At 49.7% G+C, this 18337-nt stretch overlaps 1 protein-coding gene across 1 annotated transcript in view; it reads right to left on the bottom strand.

The window, feature by feature from the left end:
- PDCD11 (programmed cell death 11) overlaps positions 1 to 18337 on the bottom strand; it is a 1291633-nt gene that overhangs the window by 1053326 nt on the left and 219970 nt on the right. Inside the window, exon 10 of the mRNA XM_069611704.1 lies at positions 1847 to 1965. Within this exon, the coding sequence (XP_069467805.1) occupies positions 1847 to 1965 (119 nt within the window). The remainder of the gene's footprint in view (positions 1 to 1846; positions 1966 to 18337) is intronic.

Raw genomic sequence — 18337 nt, 5'->3', positions numbered from 1 at the left:
ACTGTCGGTGTTGTGTGTTCGCGTCTCTTGTTGCACGCTCTTGTACTCTTTCTCTGCGTCCTTTTCTGGTATGGGCCATTTTCCAGTCTAGGTGCAGGTGTGGTATGGTAGTTGGTCCTCTATGCTGTGCAGTGCAGTCACCTCGGTTTTCCTTCTCTGGATACGCTGGGGTGTTCTCTGGCTCAGTGTTTTCTGTCGGTGGGTAGGGTATGTTTCCTAAGGGTGCACTGTCGGTGGGGGGTTAGGGTGTTAACGAGCTGCTGTTATGGGATTTAGTTGGGTTAGGTAGTGGTGGGTTTCCGGGATTGGTAGAGTACTGAACTAAGCGCAGTTAGATTATTTGAGGGATCTGTATAGTGGGTGGGAGTCCTATCAGTGCAGTCTAAACATCACACAGTGCCGTTCGGAGACAAGGCCGCTGCTAGGTTTCAGGGACCTGCACAGCGTAATCTAGACACCACACAGTGCAGTTTGGAGATGGAGCCCCTGCTAAACGAGAGACCCGCGCAGTGGGAGAGAGGCCTATCAGTGCAGTCTAAACATCATATAATGCAGTTTGGGGGCAGAGGCTCTGCTAAATTTGGGAGACCCGCACGGTGGGAGAGAGGCCTATGAGTGCAGTCTAAACATCATATAATGCAGTTTGGGGGCAGAGCCCCTTCTAAATTTGAGAGACCCGTATAGTGGGAGAGAGGCCTGTCAGTGCAACCTAAACATCATAAAATGCAATTAGGAGACAGAACCCCTGCTAAATTTGGGAGACCCGCACGGTGGGATAGAGGCCTATCAGTGCAGTCTAAACATCATACAATGCAATTAGGAGACAGAACCGCTGCTAAATTTGAGAGACCTGTGTAGTGGGAGAGAGGCCCATCAGTGCAATCTAATCATCATACAAACAAGAGAAATCCTTTGCAAGCATGGCATTCGGGCACAAAAACAAGCACTTACCAGGGAACTGCTGCTCAATCTGGAAAGCTTTCTAGAAAGACAACTGTGGTTTATTATCCAAAGAATATTGCACGTGTTCTGCTATTGTTTTGCTGTGTTATAGTTCTTACTTGAAAGTTGCAACAATGTGCTTTAGTCTATATATTACATATTTTTTTATACAACTCCTAGGTGTATCAGTGTTTTCTTGGAAAGAGTATGCTCGGAGTTCTTAGTACCTCACTATAGCCCTCCTCCCATCATAGACCAAGACTGGCTGTTCGCCATTCTACCAAACCCTTGTGTGGTTCAGGCTAACCTAAGTAGTGTAACCGGGTTCCCCCAAGGTGGGCTTTGTAAAAACCCCTAACAGCCCCTGAGAATTATAATGTACTGAGTTTACCACCAGGTGCTGGTCATACATTAGGCTTGAAGGGCGGGGAGGATCTGCGTAGGCCCTTTACTATTTAAAATATGTTTATACACTGTTGTAATGTATCCAACAGAAGTACTTATTTGACCTTTGTTTGATGTATGTGTTGCCTTATAATAATGAGTATATCCTTTCCATTACAGCAGTAGTGTCCTCTTGCGTTCTCCATTAGGACTAACTGTACGTATCCACCAGCCTTCTCTCTCTCCGCCTTTCAGTGAAGCCAGGCTGCTATCCCATTGCTACCCAAAGAGCTTGGTATATTCTTTCTGGAAACCCAGTCTTACCCTTATGGAAGAGGTCTGTGGAAATATCTCCCCAACAATGTCCCCATTGCAGCCAGTTGACAGACATGCATCATATAGAAGGCAAAAAATGATTTGAAAAAATTGGCCCAAAAAAACCAAACACCCCAACGATTCAGTAGGGCTTTTATTGAGACATTTCTAAAACTTGTTTAAAAACATCTGATGTAGCACATACTGTTTCAGAGACATCAGCAGCATCTCATCCATTGGGCTGTAATCCACAATTCTTCCAGTATGCTTGGAGCCATTCTTAAGCGTAGCAAGGTATTTGGACTTGCATGGCATGTTATGCATCTGGAATAAAATGGATGTCATAAATAAAAAACATTTACACAGCTCCATATCCAAATGATTCCATACTTCACAACTGTTTGTCCACATTGTAATCAGCTGTATTTACAGATCAACCATTTTCAAAACCATAGATCACACATGAGCAAAGCTATAATTACCTGTTGCCAGCATCTTGCCGTCCCCTATGTCTAACCCTTTCCAAGTTCCAGACTCTTCCCCCTTCCTTACTCCTTCTGAGCCAAAGAACTCTCATGCTCCCTATGATCTTTGGCCTTTCATCCCTAAATGGCCGACTTGCAACCGCATCACAGGGCTTCAAATCTGGGGATGAAGTCAATTAGTTTAGTATCTGACCCCGATCTAGATCTATCCCCTCTTCCTCTTCCAAATTGCTGTTTTTCTGTAGGATTGCCACTTCTGTTAACCCCCCCCCCCCATTGTGTATCCTTTATCCATTTCTGTATCTGCGGAGCGTTTGGACATTTCTAGTATATAGCTACTAGTCTCTTGGCCAATATCATGAATTGTGCTATTCGTTTCAGAGTTTTATTATTCTTCCCCTCCAGGGATCAGTCCCCACAAACAACTAAACAGTATGTAGACAGAATTGCTGTGCAATAACTAATTCCGGTTTTATGTAGCATGTAGCTGTGCTGTAATTAACCTCAGCATGCTTAAGCATATAGAACGTTACCTCTGGATTCCAAGCAGAAAGTCATTGCTTGAGGTTTGGAATGTATGAGAGCTACCAGAGAAATTGGAACTTTGGAGCTGGAGAGACCGCAGCCAATAACTAGGTATTCACTCACCTCAATAAACAGCAAGTACTTCTTCAATTGAGGTGGAGTGTCAGTTATTTGATCTGGCGACAAGCTGCCTCACTGGTGGCTGCGGTGGAGAACGAGACAGCTGGGAGACCGATTCTGCTGTGGTGCTTCTGGCTGGAGTTTGTGGCTGGAGGTCGCCGTTATCCTCCTTCCATACTATTGCAGAGGCCCCTGGAACGGGGGCAGTGACATGCCAAACAGGAGCAGGCCTTTTGAGGTGGTCGGCTGTGCAGAATGGAGGTCTCGTCTTCAGCACCCATTACTGCCTCTTCTGACCCGCTGGGCAGCTGCAGGTAGTATCCAAAAGCCTGCTGAGTTGTGTACCGTGGAAGCACATTTACTACACGGAGCAGTGCTGGTAGAGTGCCCTCACTACGCGGCACTGCTGTGGGCATCCGTGGAGGTTGCTCCGGACCTACAGCAGTGGTCCCGACCGTGTCCGTGCTTGTGAGGCGCTCTCCCACACAGAGCCACACCGATGTATAGCGGACCTGGGGCACCGGCACAGTGAACCCTGGAGTGCTTTGGAGATGCAGAGTGGGCCATTAAGATGGATGGCTTGGAAAGATTGAGGAAAGCCCCCCGTTACGCACGGAGGCCTGGTGGCCATCTCTGTTACCGCAGCAACCCTGCACACATCACTCTGCTACGCACATAGATACAGAAGTCATTTTGGTTGCTGTGGCAACCTTCTAAACCTAGCGCAGGAGCCTTGTTCTGCATCAGCCTAGTTCCTGTGGATTCTGGAATATTTGATTAAGCAATGTGCATCACATCTTCCTCGTCCCAGTGAATGGTGCGGCAGGTGATTTGGTATTTCATTGGTATTTCAGGTTAACAGACTGTGGATCTGAGGTGCATTACCCTTCATTGGTTTTGTAGCAGACATTTTGCCAGCCTGTAGCTATTCAGTGAAATATTGATCATTTGAGATACTGCCAGCACTTCCAATTGTATTGGTTGGAGAAAACTTGCCAGTCAATTGATGTTCGGTAGAACATTGATTCTTGAGATACTGCCAATATGATTACTATTTGTTAGGTACGTTTTTCTAAAGTCCAACTGGTGGGGGCCTTCATAAGACTTCTCATGGTATTAGGGACCCAACTATTAATATTGGCCTGTACTACACAAGTCGGTAGAGTGGCTGAGCAGCCAGGCTTATCTTAGGAGGGAGTAATGCGAGCTGTAGAGCAGAGTGACATCATTTAACCTATGGAGGAACCAGCAATGTTAATGCCAATATGATCAAGAAGATGGACCTTTGGGACACCAGGACAGCCAAAATCAAATGGACAGTTCCAGTTCTGATGAAGATCTTCAGAGGAAAAGTGAATCAGTTAGTGGTTCTTCAATAAACACATGAGCTCAAGGGGAGCCTAACTGATAGTGCACAAGCTGCAAGGCCTGCTCAGAGGAGTTGAGGTGAACTCTCAATTAAAGAAAACAGTACATCCCAAGCCAGGAAGCACCGGAAACAACAAGGTAATTACAGCCCAAGCCCCACAGTGCTTCAAAGTGAAGAGGCAATTGTAGCTGGCTTCCTTCTAGGTGCAACGTTGCAGACACACAGATTCCTGCTCCTTGGTCGTGGTGATGAAAGGGGGGCAGGGGGGAACTCTGACAGGCTTCTGCGGCAGCATTCAGGTGAAAGGGTCGGCAGCAATGGATTCAGCTCACTCCAGTGACTCTTTGTGGTTTTGGCACCTTTTTCTTAGCGCCAAGAAGAAACAAATATTGCTGGTTGGATTCTCTTCGATTACTCGGTCCTGAACTCTGGTGTGGGTTCTTTGGTGAAGAATACCTGCCTCTGGAGGTCCACCAAGATGCCTGCAAAGTTTCAGCCAGATTCAATCTTTGGAAGACGATGCACTCGATAATGGTCCAGGTACCCAGAGTATTGGGATTCTGCAGCTCAGGAAAGGCGCAGCAAGTTGGGGGATGGCCCAAAATGAAGGTCTTGTGGCTAGTTGGTCCCACCAGCCTAAAGGAGGAAGTCATCCTTGGCGGGTTTCCCTGTCAATGTGAAAACAGGGTCAGCACAGCTGCAAAGCTTCACCAGTGCTTTTGTGGCCCTGGAAGGTGCTGCTGGCGTCCCTGCTCATCTTCTGCTTCGGATTCCTTGTCCCAGTGGTCGACTGTCTGTAGTCCCCAAATCCTTGCCTTTTATGCTGGATCCCAGTCATTCAAACTCTCAGAGCCGTCAATCACCTGGGGGGGTTGGCTGTCCTTCAGGACAGCCAGCCGCCAAGTGAAAACTGGTTTCAGCCAGGCATACCTACAGACAAAGGACATTGAAGTTTAGGGCTCCTTCACTTCCTGCTTGTCAGACACACTGGAGCCTGGGCAGGCTTCAGGGCTGAAGCCTGCCAAAGGCAAGACTCACAAAGGACTCAAATCTACTCTAAATGATAAAAGAAAAGCCGAGAAGGAACGGACAAAAGGAAAATGGCAAAAAAAGAAGACGGCGGTCATTTTGAGAAAATGGTCACCCATGGGTGCTGTACTGCAGCTAAGAAATCAGCCTGCTAGTAACCTGTACATAAGGTAGTAAAAAAATAAATAAACTAAACAAAAATTCCACCAGCCAATTGAGTTGGTCAGTTATAACAGTTACATGAGAGTGGGAGAAGGGGTTACAATGTAATCCCCCTCCTCTCCCCCCAACGCCCCACATGTGCTGGATCCACAAAAGAAAAAGTTAAGATAAAAGTTCTTACATTTTCTTATGAGAACTACAGTTCCCAAGAATAGTATTTAAACATAAAGAGCAATCCAAGGGACTTTTCAGTGACACAGCACAAAGCAAAAAGCAGATGCCTGTATCAAACATATGGAGTTTACCAGACTCCATAAAACTGTAAAAATAAAAATCCCAGTTAGGAGGCAGTGGCAAAAAGTTCCACTCACTCAGGAGTTCAAAAATCAAAAAGTTTAGAGTCCAACAAAAGTTCTCGGGGGCTACGAGGTTAAAGGGAATTAGCACAGAAACGGAAAATTCTGCCTAACACTATTGTTTGCTTTGTGGAATGGCGAATATTCAGGGTCCTGCACCATTTCTTCCTCAAGAAGAGTAGCCTCTAATGAAGTGGAAGGATTGGAGGGAGGACTTACTCAGGTTTGTGCTGGCAGTGAATGGTGATCATTTTTCTGTGGAACGAAAAGACTCCTATACCATTGCCTAGGCCATGGGGGAGACAAATAGTATTGAAGAGTCTGCCGGCTCCTGTCCTTGAGGATGGTGTAGTTGTGAATGTATTTGAGACCGGTTTGATTAAATTGGACAGACATTTTGAGGTGAAAGAATAAAATCCTACCTCGCTATCGCTTTGCCAACCAAGAGCGAAGGGGCGAAAGCATTGAAAACTTTGTCACGGCGCTAAAGGGGCTAGCTGTCAAATGCCACTTCAAATTGGGCTGCCAGGAGGAGCACCTGTGGGATCAACTACTGATCAAATGCGCTGATAAGGTCCATTAGGAACTGTCGAGGAGGAAGGACCCTAATTTGGATAGGGCCATAGCGAACGCCAAGCAGGTTAAACATACCTCTTTGTGCATCAAGGAACTGGGTAAACAGACTATCGGCAGTGATGAACTAAGACAAACCTGGTACGCAAGGGCAAGTCCATGGCCAAGGCGAACAGTAAAAAAAAAAAAGGAAAAAAAAGAGCTTCACAAGGACAGGGATGCGGAGATGAAAAGGCAATGAGAAGTTAAAGAATGGTGTCCCATTCCCCAGAGATGGCCCTGTGCGTCGTCAGCAGGGAACATTAACTTGCTGCTGTTACAAATGTGGCAGTACGCGTCTGGCCTTTGATAAAGAATGTACCGCTGTTTTGGGCGAATGTAGATTGTGTGACAAATTGGGTAATTTGGCCTGGTGTTGCAGGCTGGCTACTACTTCCAATGTCAATGAGAATTTTGGATATGGCGATGACGCTGTTGGTGGCGCAGATGATTAATGCCATATGTGAAGTAAATATTAAGAAGCCTAAAGCGGGAGTGAATGCAGTGTGCATTGAAATGTTCGTCGATGATAGGGCTGATTACACTTTTATCCATCGGCGGTCCTGGGAGAATGAGCGGTTATGTTGAAGGAGGCAAGGGTGAAGGCTCATGCTTACAAGACAAATCAACATTTCAAGGGAGGCACTGATGTTGGTGGGGAATTTATCATTGCATTGGAGTAAGTGTAGAACAGTACCAGCAATGAGATATCAGATCAAAGTGCTGGATGACAGTGAAGCGGCGAAGTGGGCCTGAGTGTTTTTGAGGCTAAAGTGGGTATTCTTAGAGGTTTTATTCACAAGATCAAACTTGAGAGAAGCTGTTCCAGCCGTTGCCAAACTGTGTTCAGTGCCCATGTCTTCTAGGAAGGAAGTTGAAGAGGAGCTAGAAAGGGTGCTCAAAGAGGGGGGTCATTGAACATGGTGATGCCTCGGAGTGGGTCAGTCCCATAGTGGTAGTGAGGAAAAGCAATGGCTCGATTAGGTATCTATTTGAGAGAAGTTAACAAAAATGTGGTCACACCAACTCGGAACACGGCTCGCGGCTCTGGAAAAGAGGGACAAGGAGAGAGCCAGGCTAATGGACGACTATGAAAATAGGGAGAGACGGAACAATCTAAGGTTCTTTGGGATTCCGGAAACGGAGGGCGAAACGGAGAGAGAGCTGACCAGAGTGGTGAGAGACATCATCACCCTCTTGTTCGCTGATGAAATGACAACGGAACTCATGTTTGATCGGGTGCACAGAGCCGGGGGAAGGTCGGGGAGCCCCAGAACGGTCCTGGCTCGCTTCCACTACTACACCGACAAAGCCAAAGTTCAGGAGGCTGCAAGGAAGGCAGGGGCAATAACTTATAACTGCACCCAAATTTCTATATTCCAAGATCTCTCAGCCTACACTCTAGCAAAACGAAGGATGTGCTGCCCCCTGGCAACTGCTGAAAGAGAAAGGCGTTCGTTATAGATGGGGATATCCTTTCTCCCTGTCTTTCGAAATACTCTGGCCAAGGCACAACGCTGGTAACGGAAGAGGACATTAAGGGGGCTATCCAAGACAACGTGGGTGATCCCGCCCCCGGGAGGGGCGCAGTTGGCCCGGATGCGCTAAGCAGGGGCACCCCCAGTCAGCCCAACCCCAGAAGGAGGAAAACCGGCGCTAGGAAGTTCAAGAAATTGAATACACCACCGGCCCCAATGGAGGAAGACCGAGCCGAATCGGAGGGATGATAACAGCGACCCCATGAGAATCAGCGGATCTAAACAACAGGAGGACTATGGGGACACTTTGATTGCTGAAACTTCTCTATTTGCAAGTATAGGGGGAGCCGCAACCACGGGTGCAGTGTGAAACTCCATCCTGGTCCGGGGGTGCGGTCGCCCACGGTGCGGAGGGGGTAGCCCGGACCGTCCATGATTTGGGCCCAGTCAATCGGGAGGGGGGTAACAGTCCCGGTTCATCCACAAGCAATACCCGAGCGGGGGCGCGTGGGAGGGGGGTTGAATTTGGGGGGTGGGGGGGCTCACGTTAGTGTGCTTTGTTATCTACGCCTGGCCGACGGGAACCAGCTGGTGGTCCAGCCAGGTATCCAGGAATGGAGGGACTACATGGCTGGACGCCGGGGAGTGGGGTGGGGGTTCGTACACAAGTTGGGGTCCTTTGGGGGTAGGGAAAGAGCTGGGGGGCAAGTTGGGGAAATGTTCTAAAAGAGTTCATGCAGGGAAACCTGGAAAGCAAGGAGGGAACGACCGTGCGACACTGGTGACCAAGAGAGAAGGAGACAACGATCATGGCTGACGACCGACCAGCCCTGTGGGTCGGGACCCTGAACGTGCGGGGCCTCAACACCCCCACGAAAAGATCCCCAATTAGCAGAGAGTTTAGGAGGGCCAAGCTGGACCTACTCTTTGTACAGGAGACGCACTGGGCGAGGGGGGAGGGAGCCCAAGATGCGCGCGGCGGTATAGAGGAGATGTTCCACGCTTCCCACAAAGGAAAGAAAAGAGGGGATGCGGACCTCCTGGCTAAAGGCTTGGGTTTCGAGAAAGATTCCATCATCAGAGACCCGGAGGGCCGCTACCTTTTTGTAAGAGGCTCACTGCAGGGCGCTCCTATAACCCTGGCTGCAATTTATGCTCCAAACGAAGGCCAGGCCCAATTCTGGGAGGGAGTGGGGGAAAGACTGAAAACTTTTGTCCAGGGCCCATTGATAGTGGGAGGCGACTTCAACATGGTCCTGGACCCATCCAGAGACAGACAGCGGGTGGGCGCAATAAACCCTAGGCCCGCTGAAGAAACCGTGTCACGCTGCTTTCAGAGGGTGAATGAGGGCTTGGGCCTGGTGGACACAATGCCCACCCCCCGAACGGGGACGGCCTCTTTCTCGTACTACTCATCCACTCACAAAGCCTTCTCCAGGATAGACCACATCCTTGTGGACGAGATACTACGTCCCCACACAGCTGGTTACAGTATAGACCCCGTACCCTGGTCAGTCCAAGATCTGGTCAAGGTCACCTTGGCAGGGGACTGGAGTAGAGAACGGAGGGGTCGGTGGAGATGCAACAACGCCATATTGAGAGACGAGGTACACGCCCAGACAATCTTGGAGGCCATTTCCGAGTTCTTCGAGCTCAACGATAATGGGGAGGTGGGCACGCACACCCTCTGGCAAGCCTTTAAGGCTACCCTGAGGGGTACTCATCAAATTGGGTTCTCGACAGAAGAGGGAGATACAAGAGAGAATTCTGAGGGAAAAGATAGCACGCCTCCAACCAGGGGGGTCCCCAGTACAGACCTTGGACCGGGACCACGTGGCCACTTTGGAGGATTACAGGCTCCAATTAAAAGATGTGCTCCTTCACAAAACGGAAAGGAGCCTCCAAATGGTCAAACAAAGATACTACGAGAAGGGGGACAGGGTGGATAGGATCCTGGCCTGGAAATTGAGTGAGGTCCAAAGAAGTAGGATGGTGAAGGAAGTGAGGGACAGTGGGGGAACACTAGGTTATGACACCGCCCACATAAGTACAGCTTTTCGCCAGAATTACGAGGCGTTGTACACCTCGGAATATGACGGGGGTGATGCCCAGATCGAGGAGTTTCTCGACTCCATACAGATACCATCCCTTCCCCGAGATTTGGCCGAGGGGCTGGAGGGTCGGGTGACCGAAGAAGAGGTGGAGAAGGCGATTAGTGGGATGAAGGTGGGGACCTCCCCGGGGCAAGACGGCTTTTTGGTTTATTTTTACAAGAGGTTTCGCTCATCCTTATCCCTACCTGGCGAAGGTTTTCAACTCAGTCTTGGAGGGGGACACCCTCCCCGACTCCATGATGGGAGCCATTATAGTGGTCCTACCCAAGGAAGGAAAGGACCCGAGGGAATGCTCATCTTACCGGCCAATATCCCTGCTTAATTTCGATGTCAAAATTCTGGCCAAGGTGGTGGGTAGGCGGATGGAGGGGATAATGCAGAAGCTAGTCCACGGGGATCAGGTGGGTTTCATAAGGGGCCGACAAGGGTCGGACAACATCCGCAAAACAACAGACCGAATACACTTTGCCCAAAACTCGAACCTTGATGCATGCGTCCTGTCACTGGACTTGGAAAAGGCTTTCGATAGACAGCAACAGGGTAACCGGGGTCCAGTCACCCCTGGCCTTAAGTTCCTCCCAGGCTATAAATTGACCTTGCGGTGCCACGTCTCCTAAGGAGTGGACTTGCAAATTCTGGAAATGATGAATAAAGACCTGTTCATATATAAGAGGAATCCCTCGGACCCTATATATAGCCATCATGGGTGAATACCAAGGTCCTATGCTGTCCCGCTTTGCTAGTTGATCCCAGGCTTTAAGTGTAATCTCCAAGGGTTGGACCTCCGCTCTTAGGTGACGCTCCCGTGTGGCCTTAAGGAAGCCTCCGAGATCATCAGTCTGGGCGATCGACCTTTCAAGAAGCGAGTGTGGGGATTCATTTGTCAGGGACCACCACCAGATTGAATATTGATCTGGTTAACTAGATAATAAAGAAACAGGTTGGGGACCTCCAACCCCCCCCCCCCCATGGGCATATGGGCTTATGCGCAAAGGCATGCAGGGTTGCTTCCCTGCCCAGATCAACCTAGACATCAGGGACTTTATGCGGCTCCGGATGGAAGCAGGAGGCCAAACGGGTACATTATTAAAAATGTATAACAGTTTTGGTAGGACAACCATTTTAGATAGGGAGATGCAGGCTGCCTGAGAGATAGGGAGCCACACCCATGTGTCTACTCTATGTTCCAGGTGTTTCAGGGCGGCGACATAATTCTCCAACAGCGATGTAGGGGAGGTGGACACTCTTATACCCAAATATCGAATTCCCTGCGGACACCATGCAAAGGCCTCACCCACATCTTGTGGCGCTACCCCAGCCATGAGTGGAAGCACTTCAGATTTAGAGCAGTTTATTTGTAGACCGGACAACGCACCAAATGTTATCTCCGCAGGTCGCAAGTTGCACCGAGGGTGTTTTATATATAACATGTCATCCGCATAGAGGGAGACAATGGAAACATGTGAGCGGATTGTTACTCCCCGGTGGGAGTGAAACTCCCTCAGGGCACAGGGCACTGGCTCGATGGCAAGGGGCGAACAAGAGAGGGGTAAAAGGGCACCCCTGCCTAGTGCCTCGCGTAGGGTAAATGGGAGCGGATTGAATCCCGTTTGCGTATATCAGTGCACGAGGGGCTGAGTAAAGAAGGCGGATCCAAAGAAGAAACTTGATGCCCATGCCAGTGCGGCGAATGACCTCAAACAGGAAAGGCCATTCAACTGAATCAAACACCTTCTCCGCGTCCAAGGCCACCACCGCAATAGGGACATCCGGGTTCACATTGCGCATTAAAGTCAAAAGTCTTCGCAGATTATTCTGACTAGATCTACCCGGGATGAATTCCACCTGATCTGGGAGGATCAGAGCAGGCATTTGGGGGAAGAAGCTGGTCCGTGAGTAACTTAGCAAAAATGTTATTGTCCGTGTTTATCAGTGACAAAAGGGAGGTAAGATGAGCCTTTTTTTGGGTCCTTATTAGGCTTGAGCAGCACCGTGACTAGAGCAGTGGACTCCGGAAGTACTCCAGTGGACGCTGCTTCCTCAAACATCTTACATAGGTGGGGGATAAGTATATCTGGAAAGGCCTTGTATAATTCAGCCGTTATCCCGTCCGTACCCGGGGCCTTACCATTCGGAAGACACTATCACTTTGCGGAATTCCTCTTCTGTTGGGGGTGGGGGGTCATTAAGGAGCACACCCACCTCCGATTCAAGCCAGTCCAGGGCCACCCTGTCAAGATATTGGGCAATGTCATTGTGTCCTGCAGTACTATGAGCAGAATACAACTCGTAATACTGGTGGAATGTCTCAATCTCCACTGCATCCCTGGTGGGACCCCCCCTCACCCCCCGTGGGTACCACTTCTAGTATGGGGCTCAGGCGACTGACGGCCCAAGCAAGAGTTCTGCTCGGACGATCTCCCTCCCCGTACCCTGCCGCAGCAATGGGGTCGCCCAGATATCGCTCCTCCCCATCCATTAGGGAGCGGATTTCCCCGTCTTTTCGCCGCTAGGTCAGCCTGAAGAGCCGGGGAGTTCCACTTCTCTTGAAGGCGCTCCATATTTTTTATTTCTTTTTCTTTCAGACCAATCGCTCTGCGAATACTTTTCAGGCCCCCCCCCCCTCTCGTGACATGCACCATCTCTGCAAAAACACCTTAAAAGCTTCCCATACCACGCCTGGGGTGGGGACGGATGCCGCATTCAGCTGGAAGAACTCTGCAATAGACTGGCGCAGATCCTCCCGGAACGCTACGCCCTCCAGAGCCCGAGCCCGAAACCTCCATCGAAGTGTCTTGGGAGGAGACGGAGGGTCCCTGAATCTCTCAAGAGCTGGGGAGTGATCCGATAGGGTACGAGGGAGTATCGCCGCCTCCCGAAACAGCTCTAAAGACAGATATAATCGATCCTGGAAGAGATCCCATTTACACTGGAGTGAAACGTGAATTCCCGCGCCTCAGGATGAAGCAAACACCAAATATCAAACTAGTAATCTGACGCGATCGATAGCCATTTTTGTGCTGCATGGGGAGGCTGCCTCTGGGCCGATGATGATCTATCTAATACTGAGGAAATGGCCAAGTTAAAATCCCCCACCCAAACCACCTCATATCCCGGAAAGGCGCATAGCTGTTCCGAACATGCTTGAAATAAATAAATAAATAAATTAAAATAAAATCAAAATCGGGAGAGTCATGATTAGGGGCATAAACATTTATGAATATGACAGACCAAGTTGCAATCTCCCCAGCCACAAAAATGAACCGCCCTTCACTGTCAGACACCCGTTTGTGGAGTTTAAATTCCAGAGAGCGGTGTATGTAAATTGCAACACCTCGGGAGTATGTTGAAAAGAAGGACCCATATCTATAAATACCCCAGCCTGACAGGGCAGGGAGATTGTGATTCGTCCCTATATGCGTCTCTTGTATACAAAAGACAGTGATTATTCACATAATTAGAAATTAGACGTGCCTTTTTAGCATTAGTGAAGCCCTTGAATGTTCCATGTAAGCAGAAATATATCTGGATTACCAGGGGCATGTAGCCCCGGTGAGACAGTTACGTTATGGCTGAGTTGGCATTGCATGAAGTGACTGATGCTGCAAGGATAACCTCCATGTTGTCTATTCGAGTGGTTTCTGCGACCACGGTGATCCTAATGTTGTTTTCGCCTCGACCTTCCCTCTAAGTCATCGTTCTTGGCGACCACCCTTTTGGCCGTTTGCTGCAACGAAGCAACCTCCCGTTGTAATTCCGTAATCTTGTCTTCGCCAAACCCAATCTGGTGCTCCGTCATCCTGCTGCACAGCTTATCGATCGGAACTGCCGAGACATCCACTTTACAGGTAAGTGCATCTATTTTTGCACCCAAACTGTCCGTGCTACTCTTAAGCACCAGCAGGGTCTGATTCAGGGTGAAAACGTCCAATTGGGGGGGACCAGGGTCGTCGCCTTGCTGCGGAGGGTCGGCACAAGAGTATTGGTCCATCTTTGATTGTTTCTTCTGGTTCCACATATCTCAAGTGGCACCACCGAGTGTTTATGTACTGAATGCAGATCGCCCCGCCGCCACCCCTGATGGAGATAGAGAAGGGAAGGCCACAGAGCCCAGAGGAGCAGGTCGCAGAGCCCAGATACAATCTGGCACCTGAGAGGTAGCCCAGTCGAGATGTAGATGCCCTCTGTGTCTTGTGTAGTTCACAATGATTCGAGGGTCAGCGGAGGAGCCCCCGCCGCAGCAGTGCACCGGCCACAGTGTGTGAAGAGTGTGTGCCTAAGCCATAACAGGCACGTGCTTCCAACAAAGATCAGTCTCCGCGAATCATAGGGGCGACCCCCCATCCAAATCAGATGTCCAGGCGCTATCCGTGGATCGGGGAACAAGGACCAGCGGTGTGCAAGGCAGGCGTCGGCGGGAATAACCAGGATGGGGTATAAGGCGTCCTGCTGATCACATCGCCCAACACCGCTTTTCATATGAACCTGCACTGTACTGTGTTCCTATTGATCTGCAGCTTGTCTCCGAACAGAGGCGAAGGATGGGTGCGCCCCGTCGTTCAACAGATGAGGTGCCACTTAATGGATCATATTGGACAGTGATTGAAGGTGCTCACGCCCACCCCCCATAACAGCGCCACAAGAGTCCTGAGCCAGTTAGCACCCCCAGTGGAACTGCAAGGGGCGCACATGGCCCATAGCCACAGGGGGAACTCCAAGAGGGGGGGCGCGGGAGAAGCAGGGTCCACCAGAGACATTGCAGGCGGGTGGGGCCACAGCCACCCGGGGGGGCCAGTGCGTGCCACTGACTCCCCTAGGGTCCCCCGACTCACTGCCAGGAGCCGATGTCCCCCGCTGCCACAATGGAGCGCCGTGCCGGGCCAGAGTCGCCGCCCCGCAATCCCAGGCTCCACGGGAACACGTCCACCAGGCAGACGGGGCCCGCCCCGGCCTCTCCGCCGCCCAGCCAGGCGTAGAATGGAATCCCCTCGCACACAGATGCGTGCGCCGCCAAGACGCTGCCGATCACGGCCCCCAGGGCACCGGCCACCGTGGAGCAGTGGGGCCGGCAACAGGGACAGTAGGGCAGCAAGACACCACGGCCCCACGCACAGTCCGGGAAGATGCCGCAGATCCGTCTCCAATGTAGATGAAGGGTGCCGTGGGTGGAGGGGACCAGCCGCCACAACAAAGCCCTCAATAACTGTCACCTCCAACTCACCATGCCTCAATTTTATATCAAAGTACGTGGCGGGTGCTCCAACATTCACTGCCTTGCTTCGTGGAATCCACTACACGGCCAAAACATTGAGATGTAAGATTTTTCCCCGAGCCTCTGCCGGAACACTTTCAGGCTGCGGCCATTTCGCAAGCCGCGCAACAGCGCCCCCCCATTTTCTCATTTATAACTTACAATTTATAATTATCTAGGCAATGAGCCAAGCCATTTAGCTTGGAACATAACCTTATCCAGCATCAATATTCTGGAAACTGTTAGAGTTTCTGGCAGGTGCACCTCTGTATCTAGCACTAATGATTAGGCACTATTTTCAACCCTGGGTCACGAGTGAAGAGACCACCTTTTGAATTATTCTGCACACCCTTTACTGGGAATTTTGGTTTGACTGCGGGTGTCTTCACCCTTCTAACCCTCTAGAGACTTGTTTGAGCTATTCTTAAATATTGAGCCTCAACTAATGAGCACCTGGTTTTCAATGAGTTGTTTGTTTCCCTGACTTTTTCCCAGGGGCAAAGGATACCTCTTATATTATCTTCCATCCTCCTCAGCGCCGGTCCAAGCCTCCCATTCCTTCTGTAACCTTGAAAGGGGTTAGGCAGCTATCTTCTGTGTTGCTCGGCTCTGTGGTTTTAGCTAATTCAGCAGGCCCGCTCTGTTTGCAGGCTCCACGTCTTCCCTGATGCTTTCCATTCACTCGAATGTGGCTGCGCCATCCATGTTGTGTTACATGGCCACTTCTCCTTACTGCGCTTTTGCATTAAGCAAGCTTTATATGTATTCTGGTATATCTTGCGTTTCAGCATTAATGGGGTATAGGTTTTCTAACCTATTGAATGAAACCATATTCTTCATGTCGAAGTGCAGTTTGACCAATTGTTTGTGTAGCTTCATGGTGGAATGCGTATTTGCTTTGTGTCCAATGCGTCTACATGAGTCAGTTCCAGCAGTGAAGTAATTTGCTTTCGTCACCTTGGTCACAACAGGTTTAGTTGTTCTTGATTCTGCTGGTTTACTTCCTCTTCGATTAATCCAGGATAAGGCTGGTATGGTTGTTTTAGCGAGTAGCGTCTTTTACTTTGACGATATGCCGGCGGAGAGGGGATAGGCTCCATGAATGATGCTCTTTCGTTCCTTCGGTATGGGGGTGGGGCTGATGCTATATATGACCTATTCATCTGCCTCCTGGCAGGAGTACAATTCAATTGGTCATCGTGCGAGAAGAACAAGTTACTTCTTACCTGGTAACGGTCTTTCGATGGGATGTTCCGACGACGTATTCCACATCTTTGACAGGTAATTACCACAGCTGTGCTGCTTCGTAAACTTTTCGGCGTAGGCGTCCTACGTCGATAAGCTCCATCGAGGACTCCTCCGACGGTCGATGTCACCGGATATTATAAGTAGGACGAACAACGCCCGTAGCCTCAGTTGTTTTTTTTCCCCCAGAACGTGTGGCACCAATCGAATACCAGTAGGACTACAGAAAGCCTTGCGGAAACGGAAGCTGCAATCGCATAAGAAATTCTGTAGAGGGGCAGGTAGGGAGGGTACAATGTGGAATACGTTGTCGGAACATCCCATCGAAAGAACGTTACTAGGTAAGAAGTAACTTGTTCTTCGAAGGGATTGGTTCCTCCAACGTATTCCACATCTTTGACAGACTCCCAAAGCAGTACCAACATAAGGAGGTGGGAAAGAATTTAGAAATTTTAGAATGCCCAATAAAATTGCAGAATAAAGGACTGCCTTGCCAAAGGCCAATTCTTGCCCATGGATAGAGTCCAGGGAATAATGTTTTACAAAAGTATTGACAGAGGCCCATGTGGCCGCTTCGCAAATATTGCGAATCGGAAAACCACTGTGCAGTGGAGCTAGCCATACTCGTAGTAGAATGGGCCCGTAAACCTACAGGAGGGTCCTTCACCGCCAAACGGTAACATTCAGAGATTGTCAAGATAATTCACCTGGACAAAGTTTGCTTACCAACAGCTTGTCCCAAACGCCTTCCAGCGTATCCTACAAAGAGCTGATCGTCCACTCTGACCCGGGACATGCGCAAGATGTAGAAACTTAAAGCTCTTAGGATCCAACCTATGGAGCCTCTCCTCTTACTTACCAGGATGTAGAAGAGGATAGAATGCCGGAAGAATTACCTTCTGGCTCAGATGGAATTCCGACACAACCTTCGGAAGAAAAAAAGGCTGTACCCTAAGGACAACCCTGTCCTTATGGAATACAGTGAAGGGTGGTTTGGCGGAAAGTGCCTGTAACTCAAGCACTCACTATGCATGCGGAAGTAACTGCAACTAAAAATACAGTTTTAAAGGGCAACAGTCTCAATGGATAAGAATGTAATGGCTCAAACGGAGCTCCCATTAGGAACTTTAAAACCAAATTCAAATACCATCCCGGCACCTGGAAAGGCGATGGTGGAAACACATAAGTTAGCCCTTTCAAGAACTGAGAAATCAAAGGAATTTTGAAAAAAGAACATTCATCAGACGAGCGCTTAAATATGGACAGCGCCGCCAGGTAACCCTTAATGGTACCTACTTGCAGGCACTTTTGGTTGTCTTTTTTGCTTTCTTTAGCCCAAAGGAATGGAACATTGGAAAGGATCCACATTCTGTACCCTGCACCAGTCACAGAACTTCTTCCAATGGCAACGGTACAGGGATATCGTTGCGGGCCTTCTGGCCAAAAGCAACACCTCCATCACGTCTTCAGGAAGGTCCCAATCCTTATATCTCAGCCTTTCAGATACCAAGCATGAAGGCTGAGCGACTTGACCTCTGGATGGAGAACTCGACCCCCCTCCCGTGAGAACAGATCGTCTCCGTAGGGAAGACGATGTGGAGGGCAGATGGACATGTCTAGAAGGCCCGGGTAACACGGTCTCCTGGCCCATGCCGGAGCAATGAGGATCATCCGGGAACCGAACCTCCGCAACACCTGCGGAATAATGGGGACTGGAGGGAACGCGTACAGCAGTGGGAAGGACCACTCCACTTCGAACGCGTCCCCTAAGGCTCCTCTTGGAGGAAATTCCTGCAAGCAGAACCTTTCGCACTTCCGGTTGACACTGGTGGCGAAAAGAGATCCACCTGTGGGGTTCCCCAAAGGGCGATCATCTCCAAAAGAACTTCCTGAGCCAGCTCCCACTCGTGAGAGACCATGCTCTGCCTGCTCAGAGCGCCCGCCGTCGCG

This window comes from Ambystoma mexicanum, chromosome 8 (genome assembly GCF_040938575.1).
Source record: "Ambystoma mexicanum isolate Mex_15411 chromosome 8, UKY_AmexF1_1, whole genome shotgun sequence".
NCBI classification, from domain to species: domain Eukaryota; kingdom Metazoa; phylum Chordata; class Amphibia; order Caudata; family Ambystomatidae; genus Ambystoma; species Ambystoma mexicanum.
This window is presented reverse-complemented; position numbering and strand designations above follow the sequence as displayed.